The sequence below is a fragment of the Anarrhichthys ocellatus genome, unplaced genomic scaffold (genome assembly GCF_004355925.1).
Source record: "Anarrhichthys ocellatus isolate YVR2014 unplaced genomic scaffold, GSC_Weel_1.0 scaffold17, whole genome shotgun sequence".
NCBI lineage: Eukaryota > Metazoa > Chordata > Actinopteri > Perciformes > Anarhichadidae > Anarrhichthys > Anarrhichthys ocellatus.
Window position 1 is genome coordinate 2611857 of NW_022280047.1, and position 21009 is coordinate 2632865.

Here is a 21009-nt window from a genome sequence, read left to right on the forward strand (position 1 = left end):
TATATATATATATATATATATATATATGTATGTATGTATGTATATACGGTTTTGTATGAAGCGCTACTTTTTTTGTCAATGCAGCCGCTTTAAACTGTATTGTTTTGATCAGTACTGGGGAAAAAGACGTGTGACAAATAAAGAGAGCTCTGTTTTGCTACTTTGTTACAAAGAAGGGAAATGATTCCTGTTGAGTTAACACGGAAACCACAAGCATGCAAATGTTGTGATGTCAGTGGAAAAACATGCTTGTTCATTATCCCGATGGTATCAGTAAAAAGAAACAGACTATCGCTGCATATTCTTGCAGGTTCTAACACAAAGAGGTCGGCTTGTCTTCACCAAAGGGAACTGTCAGCAGACAGGCGCTGATCCTTCGCTGCTAATGTCTAGGATGAAGATCTGCTTTAGAGTTTAAATCCTATTACAGTGAACTAGGTTTAGTTTAACACACAGTGACAGCAGTTAACCACACTCATCAATGTCAACAATACAGGCTCCATTCAAAAACACTTTCATAGAATCAGCAGGGCTATTGGGATTCTTCTGCATTCTTCAGCATCATAATAGCAAGAGCTCTATCCTGTGCCTGAAAACTAAACAAACACCTCACATCAGCCAAAGACTGACAATCAATGTAATTAAATTCACGTTTAATTGATATGATGTTATGTTGTCCATGCACTGTTTTTTGTTCCTAATACAACCAACACTTTTTTCCTCCATACGACCCTTTGGGCATCTTTCCCATCATCCACTGGACGTCCCCACAGAAACACGACACTTTAACTAATCTACAATACATACACTCAGTTCACAACAGCTCTGTTTCCCCCTGTTCTCTCATTGGAAACGTTCCAAGTTTCAGTTCCCATTAACTCTTTAGTTATAACTGCCAGTTAAAGCCATACCTTAGCATGTCATTTTTAGGAATATGTTGATAGGAAAGTCCCTCAGAGAAACTTACCATTGTCTCTTGCTTGACTGAACTCTGCTGACCTTATTAAGCAAATTTGATTTGGAGGCCAAACAGCACTAGCGCTAGTCCCATCTAGGGAATGACATGAATGGGTGTTGTATAGATTCCTTCCCAAGCACTTCAATTTGTAAGTATGCATGCAAGCAGAACTGAGCGGGGATGTAGAAATAGGCAGTTTGAAATGCTGGGTGGGATTTCCTGGGGAAATTGCAAAAAGCTGTTAAAAATAAAAAGAGCCCGTTTATAAGCATTAGGGAATATTCTGCTATATCACTAACAAAGGGAATTTGAAGACTATTGCTAAATCATTATACAAATATTTCACAAATACTGGATCATGACACCAAGTTCGTTTTGTCATGTGAAACTGCTCGCGTCGCTGTAGCATCACTTCTACCTCCCTCACGTCTGAAATCTGACCGATCATGTTGTGTGTTGCTCCACAGAGCTCTCTCTTGTTGTCACGCTGACCTCGACAATAGCCTGTTTTGAAAGCAGCTCCATTCACTCTCACATGTCACATGTCTCACTTTATCTTGCCAAGCAGTGATGCCACTGGAGAAACAAGCGACTGAGAATACAGTGGCAGCTTTTAAAGAATTGACACTGAAACATCATGAATTGAATTCCCCTCACACTACACTTACTTTTCCAGCCCACTTTTCTTGAGAGAATGACTACTCAAATAACCTCACGTAACAGGAGTCCATTAACAGTTTAAAAAATGGGAGAAAATAATGGATGCAAAGGGATCCGTAAGTGGTCTTTGATAGAGTTTCACATGGAGTAACCCAGAGAGAACAAACCACTCGACTGTTTCACTCATCTTGTTACTGTTTGAGAGGCGACAAAAAAAAAAGAGAAGTACAACATTGGGAAAGGAGGTGTGAATAGAAGTTTGGACAGCGTGATACGGGTTCACTTTAAATTGTTATGTAAATACAGCTATGAACATACAGGCTGTTACACAAGAACACTGCACCTGATGCCTCATGACAAACGTGCATGGTGGCAATAAAATCACGCCCAACACTGTCAGCCAGTATGATTTCTTTAATAAACCTTCAAGTTTCCCATTTCATCTGTAACAATTGGTGCGTTGGTTGTATACTTGTATATAACAGATCAAAGTAAGGAGCAAGTGAGTAAGATGGGAGAGAACGTCTTTGCTGCACCATCATGCTTATATGCGATGGAGAATGACATGTTTATAAAAAAGATAAGAGCATTAAAAAAAATAACTGAATACCAAACAGTGGGCCCCTCTAGCAACTAGGTTTGAATGCAGTCCACCATCAGTGAGAGATGTTCAAATAAGGTTTGGAAGGAGAAACATTGAGCGGCTCCGTTTACCGAGTGGCATCTATGGCCACCTACTGGACATGGATGATACAAAGGAGCTACACTATTTTCTTTACAAGCATCAAGTTAAATGCTTAGAAATAGAGCAATTAATGTATACATCTTCTCAGTGATATACAAAACCTTCTCTGGCCACAGCTTTGCAAATGAGATGATTAGCAGCTTCTGTTTTATAGGAGGATACATTTTTATCTTTGAGCCAGACAAAAAAAAACAAAAAAATAAAAAATAATTTGAAGCACTTTTGGACTAAAAACATGCTGCAATAGATAAAGTACTGTGATCAGTTGATAAAGGTTATCGTTAGTTGCCCACTGCTCCCAATAAGCCAAGGATGGGTAGAATGCAGGTAAAATGTCATGTATCTAATGTAAATGATTATAAAGTTTAAGTTGCAACACTTGGGCCTAACACTTTCCATCACCTTCAACAGAAAACAGAGTCCTCACTCTATTTCAAATGCAATGTAAAATAAATGTGCTTTGCGAGTTACGGCACGTACTTAAAGTTTGATAGGCCAGACTTGCCACAAGATATAACACAGGACAATACAAGATGGATTTGATGTGTGACAGCGTCACTCAATTTATTTCCATGGTATTAAACATTTCAGCCACAGTTGAGACGGGGCTTACAGTCCTTCCATCCTCTGAAACAGTGAGGAGCAAAAACCGTAATGCCTAAACATTTGCCCTCTTAAATATAATGCTCTTATGAACAACTCGTAACAGTAAACAGAATTCAAGACTGTGGTGTTTGGATTGTTATCCATGTTACGTTTTTCTTTTGGTACACTGTGATATTAGGCAAACAAATTCAAAAGTACATTAAATGTGTTTAAAGAAACATATTGTGTTTGTTCTTCCCACACAAGTCATTACTCCTCTGCCACTGGTGAAATCTGCTCACAGGGAACCAACCTAAAACACTAAACTTACTGCTCACAATCAGAAGAATTTTACACCACAGTAGGGTTGTAAAATTTTATTTGGAGAAATCTGTACATGGAGGTTTCGGCCTTCAGTGTGTTCACATGTAGAAGCATATTGGGGACACAGACAGGTAGCTCACTGAAGATCAATGGAGGCGCGATCCATTACTCAAAACTGGACAGGAAGTCGAGTACAACCTGCTTCAGTTTAATATCTGATGCCTCTGTGATCATGCCCTCAACCCTGAAACAGAAAAAAGGTCAATTTAGCACTTTTTAGAACACTGCAAATACCCACTTTCATTGATCAAACATATTGCGACAAAGGACTACTTCTCACCTGATAGAGGTAAGCAGGTCCTGGTGCTGGCCGAGGACGTGCTGCAGGAAAGCCTTCTCGAACCGTGTGATCTTGCTGGGCTCCATCTTGTCCAAGTGACCTCTGACACCGGCGTAGATGACCGTTACCTGCTCCTCAATGGCCATGGGACCTGGAGGGGGGAAAACAGTTTTGTTTGGAAGACGTACAATACCAGCATAGCATTTATATTCTACTTCTTGGAGGACAGAAATAGGAAAGTTGGACAGTTGACACTCACAGTACTGTCCCTGCTTGAGCAATTCAGTGAGCCTGACACCCCTGCTAAGGAGCTGCTGGGTGGCAGCGTCGAGGTCAGAGCCGAACTGGGCGAAGGCAGCCACCTCACGGTACTGGGCCAGCTCCAGCTTCATGGTACCGGCCACCTACAGGGTAGAAATAAGATGATTTATAATGCTGGAGATCACAGCCTCTATTTGATGAAATGCAGGATTTGTTTTTAATAAAAAAAATAAAAATAACTGTTTAACGATTTACTGTGAAGTGTTTAAAAATGAAACCCACCTGCTTCATGGCTTTGGTCTGGGCAGCAGAGCCTACTCTGGACACAGACAGACCCACGTTGATAGCTGGGCGGATACCCTTGTAGAACAGCTCAGTCTCCAAGAAGATCTACAGCGAACACATCACAATAGAAGAGCATTGTAACGTAGAGTGTTTCATGTACGGGCCAAAGCCCAACCTATAATATTAATGACATCTTTGGACGAACCTGTCCGTCTGTGATGGAGATGACATTGGTGGGGATGTAGGCAGACACGTCACCGGCCTGGGTCTCAATGACGGGCAGGGCAGTGAGGGAGCCGCCGCCGAAGTTGTCGTTCATCTTGGCAGCTCTCTCCAGCAGACGGGAATGCAGGTAGAACACATCACCGGGGTAAGCCTCACGACCGGGAGGACGACGCAGCAGCAGAGACATCTGACGGTAGGCAACAGCCTGAGAGGGAAAAAAAGAAGATTTACCATGGCTGCACTCGGGAATACTGATTCAATTTCTAATATTCATCCAGGAGATATTTTCCAAAATGTGATTTCAAGCTATGACAGTTTCATTTTACAACAGCGATCTGCATCCTCACCTGCTTGGACAGATCATCATAGATGATCAGGGCATGCTTGCCGTTGTCTCTGAAGTACTCTCCCATGGAGCAGCCAGAGTATGGGGCCAGGTACTGCAGAGGAGCAGCATCAGAGGCGGTGGCAGAGACCACAATGGTGTACTTCATGGCATCAGCATCAGTGAGCCTCTTCACCAGCTGGGCGACAGTGGACCTCTTCTGGCCAATGGCGACGTAGATGCAGTACAGCTTCTTCTTCTCGTCAGTTCCATCGTTGAAGCGCTTCTGGTTGATGATTGTGTCGATGGCAATGGCAGTTTTGCTGGAGAATGAAAATCAATTTAAAAAGCATACTTAGCAACTTTAAAATTGCACATAGGCTTTAGCTCCCTTTAATCCATGAAATGCTTGCATGTCCAAAGACGCATAAAAATGTTTGTCAAAGTATTTACCCGGTCTGCCTGTCACCAATGATCAGCTCACGCTGGCCTCTGCCAATGGGCACCAGGCTGTCCACAGCCTTGATTCCAGTCTGCATGGGCTCCCTCACAGAGATACGAGGGATGATACCAGGAGCCTTCAGACCCACACGCCTACGGGTGCTGTTGCCCAGAGGACCCTGAGGTCAAAATAAATATGCATTTTAAAAGCTAAACCCACATATCAAGGTACCGACAAGTGTGCAAATAAAGCTATTAAAAAACAAAACAAAAAGTAAACAAGCAACAATTCTAATGTGTTACTTTAACTTGGATCAAATTGGTAACTGGAGTTTTAAGCATTGTTTGTGTTTAGACAGCTGTACAACACTAAGTCAACCAATTAGACTGGAAAAAACAGCAAAATTTGATCTTGCTTTAACAGATGCCAGTTAGGACAAACTGGTCTGACAGATCAAAACTTAAGCCCAAGCTACAGTAATTTGATTTTCTACTTAAAACATAAAGTATAGTGGCTCAGGTCACCTTTCCATCAATGGCATTTCCCAGAGCATCCACCACACGGCCGAGCAGTTCCAGACCAACAGGGACATCCACGATGGCACCGGTCCTCTTCACGATGTCACCCTCCTTGATCAGTTTGTCATTACCGAACACCACAACACCAACGTTGTCGGGCTCCAAGTTCAGAGACATGCCCTGGTGGGAAAATGACCATTTTACACTGGTGGCTTTGTCATATAAATAAAAAGGTATGAATGAAGCTAAACTGAAGGTGTTGGCTAGTCAAGGTTTTGGAGCATTTCAGTTTCGGAAAAAGGTACACAATGTTCTTTTGCTTTTGTTAATTCAAGATGACTGCACTGTGGCGGATACACATCTATAATACTGTTGGGTAAGTGTAGCTTTAAAAATCAGTGCGTTTAGAGCACAACCTGGAAACAAAACATCCGTTTTATAATGTATTTTTATAGATACCTTCAGTCCGGAGGAGAACTCCACCATCTCTTCTGCCTGGACATTTCTCAGCCCATACACTCTGGCAATACCGTCACCAATGGACAGCACGCGTCCGGTCTCCTCCAGGTTGGCAGAGGTGTTAGCTCCCAAGATCTTGTCCTCCAGGATTGAAGACACCTCGGCAGTGCCTGTGTAAGACAAGACATTATAGGATCTCGCTCAGCAACAATGAAAAACACTTTCTGATTAGACAGTCATGTTCATTTTAAAATGATACAACAAAGTGTTGGATTATCCCAGATTAATTATAAAAAATATCAAATTTAGGGGAAATTAATCTCTCAACTAGATGAAATTTAGGTATTTGGTTATAATACTGCGATATCTCTTAATTAATTACAATTAAATCAAAGAGTTGAGTATTTCTAGTATCAAGATTACAGACAAAATAATCCACCACTAGTTTATGATAAATATTGTACAGGCTAACACAAATGTAACAATATTGATTACAAGTCAAAGATACTGATGTTGCCTGTTTCTTCTACACACGTGTATATTTATATAAAGCTTCATAACGGTATACACGAATACTGATGAGCATGTTTGTCTAGAAATTTCAGACAAACATGTAAACCTGTAGAATGCTATTCTGTTCGTTTGACCCAGTAACTACAAAGACAAGCTCTTTACACACAGTATGATCAGTGACCTTCATTAATCACCTTTGGGAGACGACCTAAAGCACAGAGGATAAAGTATCTGTCATGTTGTTTTTGTCTCACCTGTCTTCTGCAGCAATGGTCTGTGTGTGTGGAGGTGGTTGACTCCAACGCAGGCGGCCGGAAGAGCCTTGGATACCTGAACAGACGTATTTAATTAATTGCAAATAAAAGGTTTCCCGCACATATTGCAGCGACAGTTAAAATGTGCACTTTAAAAGCTGAGCTGGAGTAGCGCTGCGCAGCGGAGACGACGTGCGCTGTCAGGCTTCCTGACCTTCAAAGCGTGGCTGAATGAGCCGTTAGCTGATAGCTAGCGGTAGCATTGCGTGCTAACTTTAGCGCCGCTTGCTACAGGACGGAGAATGTCGTCTCACAAGGGCAACTTCGACAAACATACGTAATGCAACAATTTGAAGGCAACTGACGCGAGTCGTTATACAAGAGAACTTAGCTGCGTTTAAGGCCGCATTAATAAGTCAGCTAGCGGCCTTAACGTTACCCTTCACACCCAGAAGGTTCACACAGATATTAGATTAATTTGCTGCAACAGTCCCATCAGATGTAGATATTATGATTGAAATACTTACATATCCAGCCCTTCTGGGCAGGCTCCTGGCCAAAGCTGCTGCAACTCTTACGGATAACATTTTGTTGGGTTGACCTGTCCTCCACCACTAGCGGCTTCGACCTGGCTGTGAGTAAGAGAGAGTGTAATGGCTGAATGGACTCTTCTTCTATTTATGTGACACTGACGTTACGTTCTCTGCTTTCCTGCTTGACTCTGCCCCCTGCCGTCACGGGGATGGTAGTGGACGCAACACGCACCCCCACAGCTTTACTTTGGACGAAGCTGGTCGACTCTATTTTACAATATAGAGCGCATATCGTTTAAGTAAAATGACGAGTATCCTATACCGCTCTTTAAAAACAATATGTTACAAGTAAAGGTCTTACATTCAAGAGTTCACTGAAGTAAAGGTACAAAAGTATTAACAGCAAAGTGTTCTTAAAGTAAAAGTACTTTTTGGGCAGAGTGGTCCCTTAAACTTATACTTTAACATAGAATATATATCACTCTGTGTTGCATGTCTTGTTAGTACTTGACAATGTAGTATAAGAGTATCCTGAATCCTGATATCCTGATATATTAATATTCTCATTTCTTTTATTGTTTCTGCACGCATTGTAAAGGGTCAATATTGCATAACTTTGTAAATGAAATCTTAAATCTGTTTTTAGGTTTACTTTGTAACATCTGGCTTGGGACTACGGATGAAAAATAGCCTCTTGGCTAACTCTGGCGCATTTACAGCAATGTTTCTATTGATGTGCACTGTCCCTTATCAAATAAAGCAATAAATAAAATATCATGTGTTATGTGTCAGATAAATGTAATGGATTAAGAATATAATACTCCCTCTTAAATGTAGTGAAGTTGAAATGTAAAGTAGCATAACATTTAAATGGTTACTCCAAATTGTACGTTAGTACAGTACTTGAGTAAATGTACTTAATTAATTTCCTATACTGTGTATGTAAATGGATGGGCAGAACATTAAGTTATTGTTAATTTAGGAGCTGAGAGGGGGTCTAATGACACGCGGTTACGTTGCACCCTGGGAAATGTAGGAGCCAGAGTTTTTGTAGCTTAACCTTGAGCTGTCTGTGGTTTGATCAGGATAAAAGTCAGAGTCTTAATCAGCCTAATTGGCCAGGTTTGAGTACACACACCAGGACGTTTTACTCGGGTTATTTTGCTCTCATTGTACATTCTTAGATAACGTGGATACAGATGTTAAATGTTCTGTGAATGGTTTTCTCCAAAAACATTAAACAACAGCTGATTTAATATTATTTTTTTTAATCAAGATCAGTTGACAAGGCTTGATAGGTTTAACCGAGAGAAACCTCCAGCTTTGGTGTGAAGCGCCGCAACATCGCCCTCTTTAGCCCGGGACATCGAACGACATGTCTGCTTTTGTCAACGACAACCGAGCGAGTCAGACAGTCGTTGGGTTTTGCCTGTGGTGCTAGTCAGCAACAACCAGCCGCATGAATGTAGATCCGCATGGGCTACTACTACTCTTTCTCTACAAATAACCCAGCGGAATCATAAGATAAGGATCCCAGGATGGTCTTAGTGCATGTCGGATATCTGGTTCTTCCTGTATTCGGCTCAGTAAGAAACAGAGGTACGGTATTAATATTCATATCGATCCAAAACATGTGCCCTGTTTATCTTAATATTCACTGCAGCTGTTGGCTAGCTAGCTCGAGTTTAGCCGTCGGGTTAGCTCGCTTTAGCTAGCTTAAAACTAACGTCAAATTATTCGCGAAAAAACGCCGGTAACGTGATTTGTATTCGCAGCACATTATTACAAACCACCGAATTATGTTGTTTTTCTGGCGACATTTCGTGTAAATCACGAAAAATACCGCCGCTAAAGATAAGCTAACTGTCTCGTTGGCACCGGCTATGTACTGGAACGGAAACATTCCTCACAAAGGATTTCACATCCACGGGGCGTGCTGTCCAAAACAGCAGATATGTCGCATAGACAATCGTGATAGACAATGTAACTCTGATACATATTTAACTGGTGCGATTTGTTATTTCAGTAACATTACGATGTATTGTAATTTCCCCCGAGGCGCTACCGTGTATTTGCACCGTAAAAACACCGCAAAATAGACGTAGCCTTTCCAGCCAGTCAGCTTATCTGTGCCTGGATGATGTCATTTGAAGATCATCTGCTTTTGCTCGCGCTCGCTCTTGTTCCAGCGTGATTTCAGTAATTATTATCCGTGTCAGTTGGCCAATGGACTAATCGATACATGGCCGATGGCCCGAGGAGCGTGGACTTCCGAGCCATTAAAGTATCAGTCGCCTTTTTTTATATTTGCTAATTGGCAATTCAGCAGCTGTTTGTTTGAAGCTGCCGAATTGCAAAAAAAAAGACCCAAGTAACGTGATGTGGTCCCAGTTAAAAAATGGTAAAGCTACAGTGTAACATTAATTTCATAACAGTGGCATCAATGATTTCATTGTGCTTTTATTTCTGTTCTTATTTCCCTGTTTCATAGTATGGAGGCTGCCTCTACATTCTGCATTTATCAGATCTTTGTCGTCCCCCCCATTGTGTAGCTAATGATCATCTGCTGCTGTGTGGTGTGGCGTGGCCTCTGCCTGTTCTCTGCATTTAGCTGTATTGTGAATCCCTTCTTCATTTCCTCTTTCCATCAGAAGACGACATTGGTATTAAAAAGCACCCCCCTCCCAAGATGTATTCAGTCATAGACTTTCCATGTTAAGCAGACTAAAACAATAGCTAACACCTAGATCAGAGCACCTTTTTTTTTGTCTTTCTTTCTGTCAAATTGCTGTAGCACTGAGTGAACATTTTAGCTCCTTTTTTAGAAATCAGTTGAATGTCATTGTGTACTTCCCATCCAGTCTTGATAGACAACATGCTGTAAATTCCTGTAAAGTGGATACATTTTGCATGATCTTAAATACTGCACTGCATTGTTGAACACCAGAATTTGGCTCATCTTCCTTCTCTTCACACAAGGTGCAATGTACATGATTAAAGTGACCTGTAATTTAAAAAAAATAGCATGCAAATTGGAACCATATGCATGTCATTTTTTATTGTTAAAACACAGCATTCCATCCAATGCTGTCATGTGATCACTTAAAATTGATTGAAGGTACACTGCACCTGCACACAACAACCTGCCATAACTGTCTCCATTTTTGTGTAATCCTTTTTGTTCCCTTTGCAAATTCCAAGCTTCGAATCACACTGAATTGTCAGGGCTGCTTGCCCCTTACGGGCAAATGAAACTCTAAACATTTACGGAAGCAAAAACATGCTCACTGGTGGTTCATCACTTCCCAATTTCCCCCCACTAACATAAGGCCAAAATGCTATCCATTTCACAGGGATGCCTATTTTCCTGCACTGCTAAAGAGATCCTCTATTAGTAATAACGTCTTTTATTGTTTGGTTGTGGTCTCTCTTTACCTTTTGTTCTGGTAATAGTACTTTCAATGCATGGTCACATTTATGATTCATAATTTTTTGTTTTTCTACATTGACTAGGGAAAATCCAATGTAATCTTTCTGTAGTAAAGATGTACCCTGCTGTACTGAAATCATGTGCTGTAGCCAACACGTCTGCTCATTGGATGCCGCTTTTGTTCTTTTTAACCCTATATGGAGCATGGTGGGCCTTGCCTTCAGTCTATGTTGTTTATTTTTGTTGCATGAATTTATACTATTATTATAAAAAAGAAAAAAAAAACAAATTCCACATATACTAATATTTTTCAATAAAGAATATAGTGTTTTTCCTAACCTTCAGTGTGCTTCTTGCTGATTTCCATTTATTGTCCTTGTCCCTACCTGCCCCCCCCTCCACCCTCCACCCACCTCCTCGCCCGCTGTGACAAAGATAGACAATTTCCACGCTTCCTCCATCACAGGGCCTGAATGAGTCTATCTGCTGTCATTCATGGTAATCGTTTTCACTGAGGCGCTTGAAAACGCAGTGTTACAGTCTAGACTTGAGCCTTTGACCCGCAGCAGCAAGGTCATGTCTTGTCTGCCCGGCAACACTGACGACCTGAAAATATTGCTGGAAGGTCACACTGCTTCTCTTTTGCTGGGTGTGTTTTTAAACTCCTACTGCGTTTTTCAAGCGTACTCTTAGTAAATGCAATGTAGACTTTGCCTATTTCCTCATGATTTTCTAAAATATTTTCACTGTTTACTTTAGAATTCGTCATCTCTTTTACGCTGTCAAAGCAGATTCAATTCAAACCGTGCTGGAATTTTACTGCACAATTTCTAAATGTCTAAACTAAATTCACTGCTTCACTTTCTGCCAGATGGACATAACGGAGCACAGTGAATCCTGCCAGGATTTCCTCAAAAGTTCTAAAAAGCGAAATTTATTATTGCAATTTCTCAGCCTGTGCATAATCAAAAAAGTATTTTTTTTAATATAAGCACATTATTAAAACCACATTGCACCACAGCACAAGTTCGTCTGTATTTTTCTCCCTGTTGAGTCTCCACAGCAGTCCGCTCGCTGCATTTGCCAAATAGCTGTGGTTGGAGAGGGTTGAAAAAGCATTTACGCTATTTCCTCTCAACTCCGAAATGTTCATATGAGATAATATGTAGGGCGATGCTGTATGTGTAAGGATACAGAAGGTTTCAGTGAAGCACGGATGTAAAATAATGTTTGGTTTTATTCATAAGAAGGAAGGTATTGTTCTTTAGTGCTCAATAGAGATGTGGCTCCCTAAACAGTGTGTGTATCTTATAGACAGGCAGGTACTAAAGGTTTTACTCGGGCTGCTCTGACCCACTGTCAGCTGCAGAATTTACAAGAACCGAGCCACGTTGAAGACCGTACACTGGTAGATTTCATCTGTTCTGATCCAGTTCGCTTGTCTGTGAATCGGAAGACCAGGAGTCGATCCAGCGGTCGGAAATGCGATTAAAGAAATGAAAAGCTCGCGTATTGTGTGCAGGACCAAAAATGGTCGTCGTGTTCATGGTACTTGTGGTAACCGTCATTTCCCCACCCCCACAGAAGTATTTTTCACCCTAGGTAAGAGGTAGGGCTTCATTAACATGCTATATCACACACACACAGTGACACCACATTTCACCCACAATTAATGCCATCTAATCTCTCCCTTCAGGTGCCTTACAACTTCTCCTTATCCTCCACAGGATCCCATTTCAACCGGCAACAGCAGCAGCAGCAGCAGCACAGCCATGCTACCTCTTGCCGGCACTTCCAGTTAGGTCCTCAGGCCCCGCTGCCCATGGACTTCCCCATGCCCCACCCAGGGCAGCCGCAGTCAGGCATTAACCCCCACCTGGCCCCCCCCCGGCCACCAGCATGGCCCTCCGCTCCACCCGCCCCTCAACGCCCTGCCAGCCCCCCAGTTCCAGGACATCCCCGCCCCTCCCTTCCTACCTCAGGCATTACACCAGCAATACCTCCTCCAGCAGCAGATCCTCGAGGCCCAGCACCGACACATCCTGCCTCCCTCCAGGTATCCACACAGGCTTTCTGGGGAATTTAAAAGTACAGGATAAAATGAAAGACACAATTATTATGTTTACAGTAAGATCCGAGGATTTATAAAACATGCTTGGTTATGTGTCTTAGTAGACGCACCCCAGAGAGAGTTCCTCACCAGCCCCACAGACTGCGGCCCAGCTATGAGTTTGCTCCCCCTCTTCATGTCCCTCCTCAGCCTGTGGTGCAGCAGCCCCGCTACCTGGCTGAGGGCACAGACTGGTGAGCAATACCTCTAATATATATAATACAGTATGCAGCAGCACCACAGAGGCAAACAGTCTCGCCTATTTTTTTTATTTGTTAGAAAATTCATTTTCATGATGTAACTTTAGATTTCAAACCAACAAAGTCTTATACAAAACAATATAATATTCATTTTCACACAGATTGTTCAATGTGGTGTCGAGAAAAAAAAAAGCAAGTCTCACTGTGCATTTCACCAAATGTAACATGAATAGTTTCTTATAGACAGTACGCAGCGCTACAGAGGCAAACAATATCAGTGACTTTGTTTTTGTCAGAAAAAAAGCAGTTATCATGATGTAGGTTTAGATTTCATACTAACAGAAATTACACTACATTTTACACAGTTTATTTCTGGACCAATGATACTTGAGACATCCTTTTTTTTTGTCAGCTTTTCTTAGTTTGACTGCAGCTGACCATATCTGGGTCATGAAAAGATGAAAGGGCTTTCAGACCAAGTTTAAAAGACACTAACATTGGCAATAAGCATTGTACCTGTCTTTACAAGGAGCTCTATAGGGCAAAAGAGCAGTAGAGTTACCCACAGCAGCTGGAGAAAGCTGAAGCTCAAAAGCGTAGTTATGCGTAATCTACTTTTATCAAAAGATAATTAGCCACAAACACGGTGAAATAATGACTTGAGTTCCACTGCCTGACTTGTTTTTTTTGGTTTCTGTTCAGGGATCTAAGTGTCGATGCTGGGTTGCCCCCCCACCAGTATCACATCCACCCACTGCCGCAGCACTATCAGCACTACTTGACCTCTCCCAGGATGCACCATTTCCCCAGAAACAACGCCTCAACACAAGTGGTGAGCTCCTTCTGCCTCAGTACGATCAATCATGTTAGTCTCGATGAACTCCCAGCGACTCTCCTCTGGGTGTCTGAGAATAACCTCCAAACCCAGCAACCGGGGATGCTCCACTTTTCCCTGCTGCATGCTGCAGAGCTGATGCAAGCTTCTTTTAACTGTCATCTTCCAGGTTGTCCATGAGATCAGAAACTACCCATATCCCCAGCTGCACTTGCTGGCTCTGCAGAGTCTCAACCCCTCCCGCCACGCGTCTGCCGTTAGAGAGAGCTACGAGGTTCGTACCTACAGCTTCCTCCTCCTCCTCCTCCTCCTCCTCCTCCTCCTCCTCAGCAGACGCACCAGTCTACACTCATTTATCATTGTTGCCTCTGTGACCAATGCTCTGGACAGGCTTGAGTGTATAACTGATTTACTCCAACTTCCAGATGCCTCGAATGGTCCAACTGCCTTTAATCTCATGACGTTTTTCATTTCAAACAAGATGCAATTGTTTTCTGAGAGCCTCTTTCCTGTTCCTTGAAGCACCAATTTAATTTCATCATTCCACACTTGCATGTCTTTTGCATTTGAATGTGTTTTTTGTTTTTGTTTATCTCGGCAGGCAAATACAGAAATGCCTTTTGTTCAGACTTTAAACTTGAACCTGAAATAATTCAAAGACATGTGCATATGTTGTTTCCTCTCTAGGAGCTTTTGCAGCTGGAGGACAGGCTGGGCAGTGTAAACCGGGGAGCAGTCCAAACCACCATAGAGAGATTCACCTTCCCCCATAAGTACAAGAAGGTAAAAAAAAAAAAGGAAAAAGGGTCCGCCTTTTACCTGCTAGCTGGGTGAGGAAACTTTTTGATGTGGTCTGGTACGGACGGACCAAGGCATTGGGCTGAAGGATGGGGATGGAAGCGCCGGGTCGAAAGGATCAAAGAGTGTCAACGAGAGGGGAAAAGAGGGGTCGCGACTCTCATAATAGTTCAAAGGTCAAACTAATTTCAGTTAGCAGATTAGGAAGACGGGTCTGCAGTGTGCACAATTCAAGGCGAGGGATGAGTCATCCAGCTGTCTGCAGATAGGCGCGTGGAATGAATTTTAAAAACCGTCTACACTGACTGTGACCCAAATACTCTGTCAGATTATTTGGTACATTGTGAGTGAGAAGAAGTAATTGAGTCTTTTCCATCTGATGTCTCTTTTTTTTTTTCTGGGATGCACGATGAGGTGACTCTTTTCTTCTTCTTCGTCTGGGCTGACTGAGAAACACCCTTGGCATAAATATGTCAGCTCCTAACACACAGCTGCACGAAGCACTTTAATAATTAAAGTCTGTCTGCCTCTCTCTCTCTCTCTCTCTCTCCCTCTCTCTCTCTCCCCCTCTCTCTCTCTCTCTCTCTCTGCAGAGAATACCCCAGGACCTGAAGATGTGTCTGGATGATGAGGAGCTGGACACCGATGAGAAGTGCACCATCTGTTTGTCAATGCTGGAGGATAGCGAGGATGTCAGGTACAACTATGCGATCAACTTTTGCAAGGAGGAAGTGCTGGTTATGCAGATGTTCAGATGTCCTCAGTTACATACAGCTGATAGCAAATCTAAAGTACTAGTATGGCAATGACAGACAGTCCAGCACCTTAATCAAGATTGAAATATCTTAATAACTATCGAATTGATTGCCTTGCCATTTTTTTATTCATAGGATAGGATGAATGTTAATGACTTTAGTGATTCCTCTCACTTTTCCCCCAATGCCACCTGCAGGTTGACTTTTTTGGTGTTGAGTAAAATGTCCAAAAAACTATTTGGCAGATTGTCAGGAAATTTTGTACACGCAATCATGGTCCCAAGAGGATGGATCCTAATCACTTAGGTGGTCCCCCCCCCCCAACTTTTCCCATAGCGCCACCAGCAGTTCGAAATATTCAATTTTCAAAGAATTTTGGTTCATGAGTAAATAGCAGCAGAACTAATGGCATTCCCCAAATCTCAGCTGTACCCTGTGCATTAGTCTTGTTCTCCAAAAGAGGAATACTTTGGTGAATTTGATGGTGATTAGTAGATATTCCTTATATTTGTTTCTTGCCCAACGGCTTGAAAATCCTGGAGACAGACGTTATAAAAATGTCTAATTTACCCAGACAACATTTGCTTATTTACATCTATTTGCAATGCCTTCCTTCTGAATGGATACACAGTTTATAATCCTGAATCGGTTCTGCCACGCGAGTTCAAAGCATCAGGTTTCGAAATCCGATCACAGGACTTCCTACAGTACCTCATCTTGAAAATACCGCCTGAAGGCAACATTAGCATTTCACACAACTTTAGGATGAGTGTCCAGTGTGTTGATCTCTCTCTCAGTGGAGAAGTTACACAGGAAGTTATTTTACTCTGTGAAAATTAAAAAAGAGGAAAGAAGAACAGGCAGGGGACAGCTTCAAACTAATTTCATCCAATGTCTGAAAAAAAAGGTAAATTGATATGACTAAACTAAATATCTTCAGACTATTGATCTGATAACACAAGCAATAGATATTTAGCTTAGTCAAAACAACAAATCCTCACATCAGAGAAGCTGGACTCAGAGCTGTTTTTGACATTTTTGATACAAAAAAATGACAAATTACTTGATTGTCAAAATACTTTGATTATTTTTTCTGTTGATCAAAGTAGAAGAGTATCGAAGACACAAAAAATCATTATTAAGGTAATAGTGGTGTGACATAGATCAAGATCCAATTAAGCGTCATTGAAATACAAATTATTATTTTACCCATCACAATCACAAACCCGTATCATAATCTAAAAGGTTGCTTTGATAACAAAAGACTTGTGCAAAGTGAAGCTTTCCAGTAACAATGATGTACGTCCAAATTTGATGATTTAGATTTTCTTATTTATTTAGATAATCTGAAGAATTTTTTTTCCAGATAATCTGAACATTTTCCTACTTTGACATTAATAAACTATGAAAAAACCTGTTGAAATATCAGAAAAGTGCACCGTCACACAGCTGAAAACACATCTGTTTATCTTTCCTCACGAGTAAAGTTGACATTTCAGAGATTAACTACTTTTCAAAGGGCAGCGTTTGAATGTTGCAGAACATTTCCTTGAAGTGGATTCCTGCATTTATGTTAAATCCTGACCGTGTCTCATCTGTGTCTGTAGGAGATTACCCTGCATGCACCTCTTCCACCAGGGGTGTGTGGACCAGTGGCTGGCCACCAGCAGGAAGTGCCCCATCTGCAGAGTGGACATTGAGACCCAACTGACCCCCGACAGTTGATAGCTCCTGTTCGACTCCCGCAGCTTTCGATCTGGTCTTGTTAATTCTTCATCGCGTCCCTCCGGGGGACGCTCTGCCAAACGCCCCTCTCTTCTCCTCTGCATCACCCAACGAGCCTGCCTTCTGAGACAGCTGTGACAGATGGATCAACAAAGCACACTCACCTACAACACAGCGAGCGATGGGGGGTTTGATGCATAGATAGGTGGCTGGACTGAAGGTTGGTTTGAATGGACTTGCTGGATGTAAAAGGTAGGAGCGGACATATATATATGGACAGATGTGCTGAGACTTCACACACAGATTCTGTCAGATTGTGTACACTGTGTGCATTTCTCCGTACAGCCATCACGAGAGGACACTCTGACTACCAACCTCCCCAGCTCAGTGTGGCGTATTAAGGCCATTTCTCTGCCACTACAGCTAAACACCCCCCCTCCCCCCGGCCTGTGAAAAAAAATCCTTTAAGCTGCACTCTGCCCAAGCTCTCAGCACATCTGTACAGAACATAATCAAATGATTAGCATGAGGTTGTTTGGTGTGAACTCTCGTAGCTGAACGCTTGTGGTGTAATGGAGTATAGTACTGAATAAGTATTTACAGAGTAACAGTGTTGTGTAGCAAGCAAAAGCCTTTTGAGAAATATGTTTGTGAAAAATGAACCTACAGAGAGGTCAAATACGGCTCAAATAAGAGAACTTTCAGCGTGTTGATTAATCATAGACAATGAGGAAAGAGCTAGTTGTGTAAAAAAGGCCAAAAATCCCTCTTTCTTGTCTAACATGGTTTTGAATTTACAGTTAGATGCCATCAGAGTTGATGCAAAAACCCACTAACTGCAGGCATGGCTTCCAGTGATCTGTGTAGTGTTGTAGTCGGGCCTCTATTATCTAGAGCAGAGGCCTCAGATGTGCATGCTGTATGGCAGGCTTGGGCTGTGTCGTTAATATTGTGGAGCAGTAGAAACAGGGACTGTGTGTCTGTGCATGTGAACCGTATACTATGACTCTGACGATCCCACTCATTCATAGAGGAGGACAAAAATGCACCTAACACCCCCCCCCACCCCACACACACTCATCCCGAGTAGACCAAGTTGCCCTTAGACACCGATCTTAGCCCAATGTAGCACTTCTCTCCTGATGTTTGGAGGTTAGGACTCAAAGAGCTGCCAGCAGATCCGTGTCTAACTGCAACTCCTCTCTGTTGCCTCGCTCATGGCATGATCATATGATGTGAGAGGCCGGCATGGGCTCGAGGATGCAGTGCCTGAGGTCTTGCCATCGGAGTGAATCAAATCTGACATTTGTATTACCTATTACCAGAACCTTATTGCCTATCAAACAAGCACATGTGATTTCTATATACAGTGAATCGCCTCTGTTGTTTTATCGGCTCCTTTTCATTTCAATATAAGTTGCTCCCACTGTTATGATTACAAGACTATGTCTGGTGTTACAGGGGAAATACAAACTAGTTTGCCTGTGATATGTGCTAGAATGTGTATGATTGTCCCCCACCCGCCTCCCCCTCATGGTTGTGGTGTATGGTATTGCTAGAACAACTGTGAGACGTTCAGTGATAGAAGCCGTTTTTCTCTATATCATGCATGAACCATGTCGGCGTAGTTCACTTGAAGGAGGGTGAAAGGGAGAAAAAGCCATCCATTTGAAAAATACCAAACAATTGTTCTTAACATAAATTCTTATTTTCAATCGTCTTTTTCTGCCATTTTTCTTTTTCTTCTTGGTTTTATTATTTTTTTTTTTGCTCACATGCCAATTTGGACATGGTACTAATATGCCGAGTCCTTGTCCATTTTAACCATAGTGAAGAAAAAGCTGCAATGCTGCAAAAACATATTTATTGTTGTTATAATGTAGCTTGTGTTTTGTAAATGCACTATAATATGGAGTTGCCTAATTTTTTTGGTTTGGTGGTGTGGGTTCTTGTCCTAGATTTTGTGTTTCTTTTCATGCTTCCTTGTGTATTATTGGAGGGTAACTTGACTGTTTGTATTGCGTTTGTTTTTTTTCTTTTCGTATGAAACCTCCATCCAAAAAACTACAGATGGATGAAAATGGAGGTTTTGCTAGTTCACATAGAATGCTGTGATTTAAAGATGCCTTAAGTATTTAACAATCATTATTTATTACTAACTGTAGCTAGCTAGCTATCGTGGTGGAATATTTAATGTGTCTATCTCATAACTTTGCAATTTAATCAATATATTTATTTAAAATAACACAAAATATATAAAAAAAAAAAAGAATACCTCATTATGCATTGGTCGGTGGGGATGCTTTTGCATGCCGTCTGTGTTTTCTTTTTCAAAGGGAAAAAAAAAAGAAACCTGTTGAAAAATTGACTGGGGGTGTTTACCCAACACATTTTCTAGCCAGCATGGTGCTGTTGATCTGGATTACATTCCATTCATGTCACCTCTTGATTTGACTATTAAATCTCTTCATTTATTTAACACCACCCCCGCTTTGATCTGAAGCAGATTACTGGGTACAGCCCGTTTTCTTTGTCTTAGTATGGCTCCACAATTAGCTTGCTTTTGTTATAGGATACTGCTTCGTTTCCCATAATCAGTCTTATTTGATTTCATTTGAGATATTCCTTTTATTTTGATCATGTTCATGATTATTCCATCATATCTGGATCTCAATTTTGCGCGTATTATTTTAGGAACCACATATTGAGCTCTATTATTTGTCCTTATGTATTGCTGGCAAACGCTTTGTGTGGGATTTTGGGAAGTATCTAACATGCTAACTTGAGCCATTGGTCTTATTGAGCAAATTTCTGGTGTACTGTGGTGATACAATATAGATAACGTGTTTCACACCTGGGTATAATAAGCTAACAACGTTTTCGGTGTGCATTTCTTATTAATACTCTACTAATCCTGCAAATTATTATAACGTGTATTGGATTGGAAACAAAGCTGGCTGGTCTTATTATAATTTCCATTTCGTGCTCTCACTGGCCTTACCCCATGTCCTCCACAGTGTACCCCATCACTCCAGAGCGACCTGGACAGTAGCCATAGTATTAACTCAAGCTGATGAACCGGAATGAACAGTAGAACTTAAAGCACAAGCTTTTTAATGCATGTCCTTCTCAGGTTTTCCTATGTGTATGTGGGAGTAGCTCTGTAGATGTGTTTATTATGATGCTGTACCTTCTTGAATATTTCTGATGTTTCTTTGCTGCTGAAAAAATGTTGATTATTAACCTGCCAGTGAAAAAGGGAAGTGGCCATCTTTGTACAACACACTGCTGTTTTGCTGTAACCGCGCAATGTTTTATGATCTTGAGTATTTTATAGAAAAGTAGAAGTATGTATCAATAATATGAAAGCAATAGCTAAATCATAATGAAGAATAACATGATCAGTGAATATTGTGGAAAATCTTTAGATTCACTCTGGGTGGATTTTGTACTGTATTTATTACTAATGATGATGCAAAAAGTTGCATAGCTTAACCCAAACTGTTCTGTCTCTTTTTTATTTATTGTCTTGTATATGATCTTTTTGTATGTGTTTTTCAAATAAACTGCCTAAAATGCTGAGAACTAATCTAATCTGTGGTGTTATTGGGCGCCGTTTTTATAATCACTCCATATATACAGTGTGTGTGTGTATGTGTGTATATATATATATGTATGTGTGTATGTATATATATATATATATGTATATATATATATATATATGTATAT

The 21009-nt window shown here is 41.4% G+C and overlaps 2 protein-coding genes across 2 annotated transcripts; one reads left to right on the forward strand and one right to left on the reverse strand.

The window, feature by feature from the left end:
• Nucleotides 1-2897: 2897 nt before the first annotated feature.
• Nucleotides 2898-7558, reverse strand: LOC116388695 (ATP synthase subunit alpha, mitochondrial). The gene is made up of 11 exons (XM_031856787.1): nt 7422-7558; nt 6895-6970; nt 6128-6297; nt 5675-5848; nt 5162-5328; nt 4731-5031; nt 4364-4588; nt 4156-4263; nt 3872-4016; nt 3613-3763; nt 2898-3516 (listed from the first exon to the last, which is right to left on the reverse strand). Exons 1-11 carry the CDS (start codon nt 7479-7481, stop codon nt 3438-3440), a joined length of 1656 nt encoding a protein of 551 aa, XP_031712647.1. The 5' UTR covers nt 7482-7558; the 3' UTR covers nt 2898-3437.
• Nucleotides 7559-8825: 1267 nt separating this feature from the next.
• Nucleotides 8826-20865, forward strand: ark2cb (arkadia (RNF111) C-terminal like ring finger ubiquitin ligase 2Cb). Its single transcript, XM_031856695.1, is given in 9 exon segments — nt 8826-9026; nt 12585-12739; nt 12741-12913; nt 13033-13161; nt 13870-13999; nt 14172-14276; nt 14690-14785; nt 15394-15497; nt 17163-20865. Coding segments are annotated over 9 exon segments (1071 nt in total). The 5' UTR covers nt 8826-8965; the 3' UTR covers nt 17281-20865.
• Nucleotides 20866-21009: the final 144 nt, after the last annotated feature.

Excerpts from the sequence above, each read along its gene's own strand:
- LOC116388695 (XM_031856787.1), bottom strand. The coding sequence starts at position 7,481 with ATGTTATCCGTAAGAGTTGCAGCAGCTTTGGCCAGGAGCCTGCCCAGA. Across the intron at positions 4,589-4,730 it reads ATGATGATCTGTCCAAGCAG|GCTGTTGCCTACCGTCAGAT; the intron begins GTGAGGATGCAG and ends TTTCCCTCTCAG. Across the intron at positions 4,264-4,363 it reads TCTCCATCACAGACGGACAG|ATCTTCTTGGAGACTGAGCT; the intron begins GTTCGTCCAAAG and ends TGTTCGCTGTAG.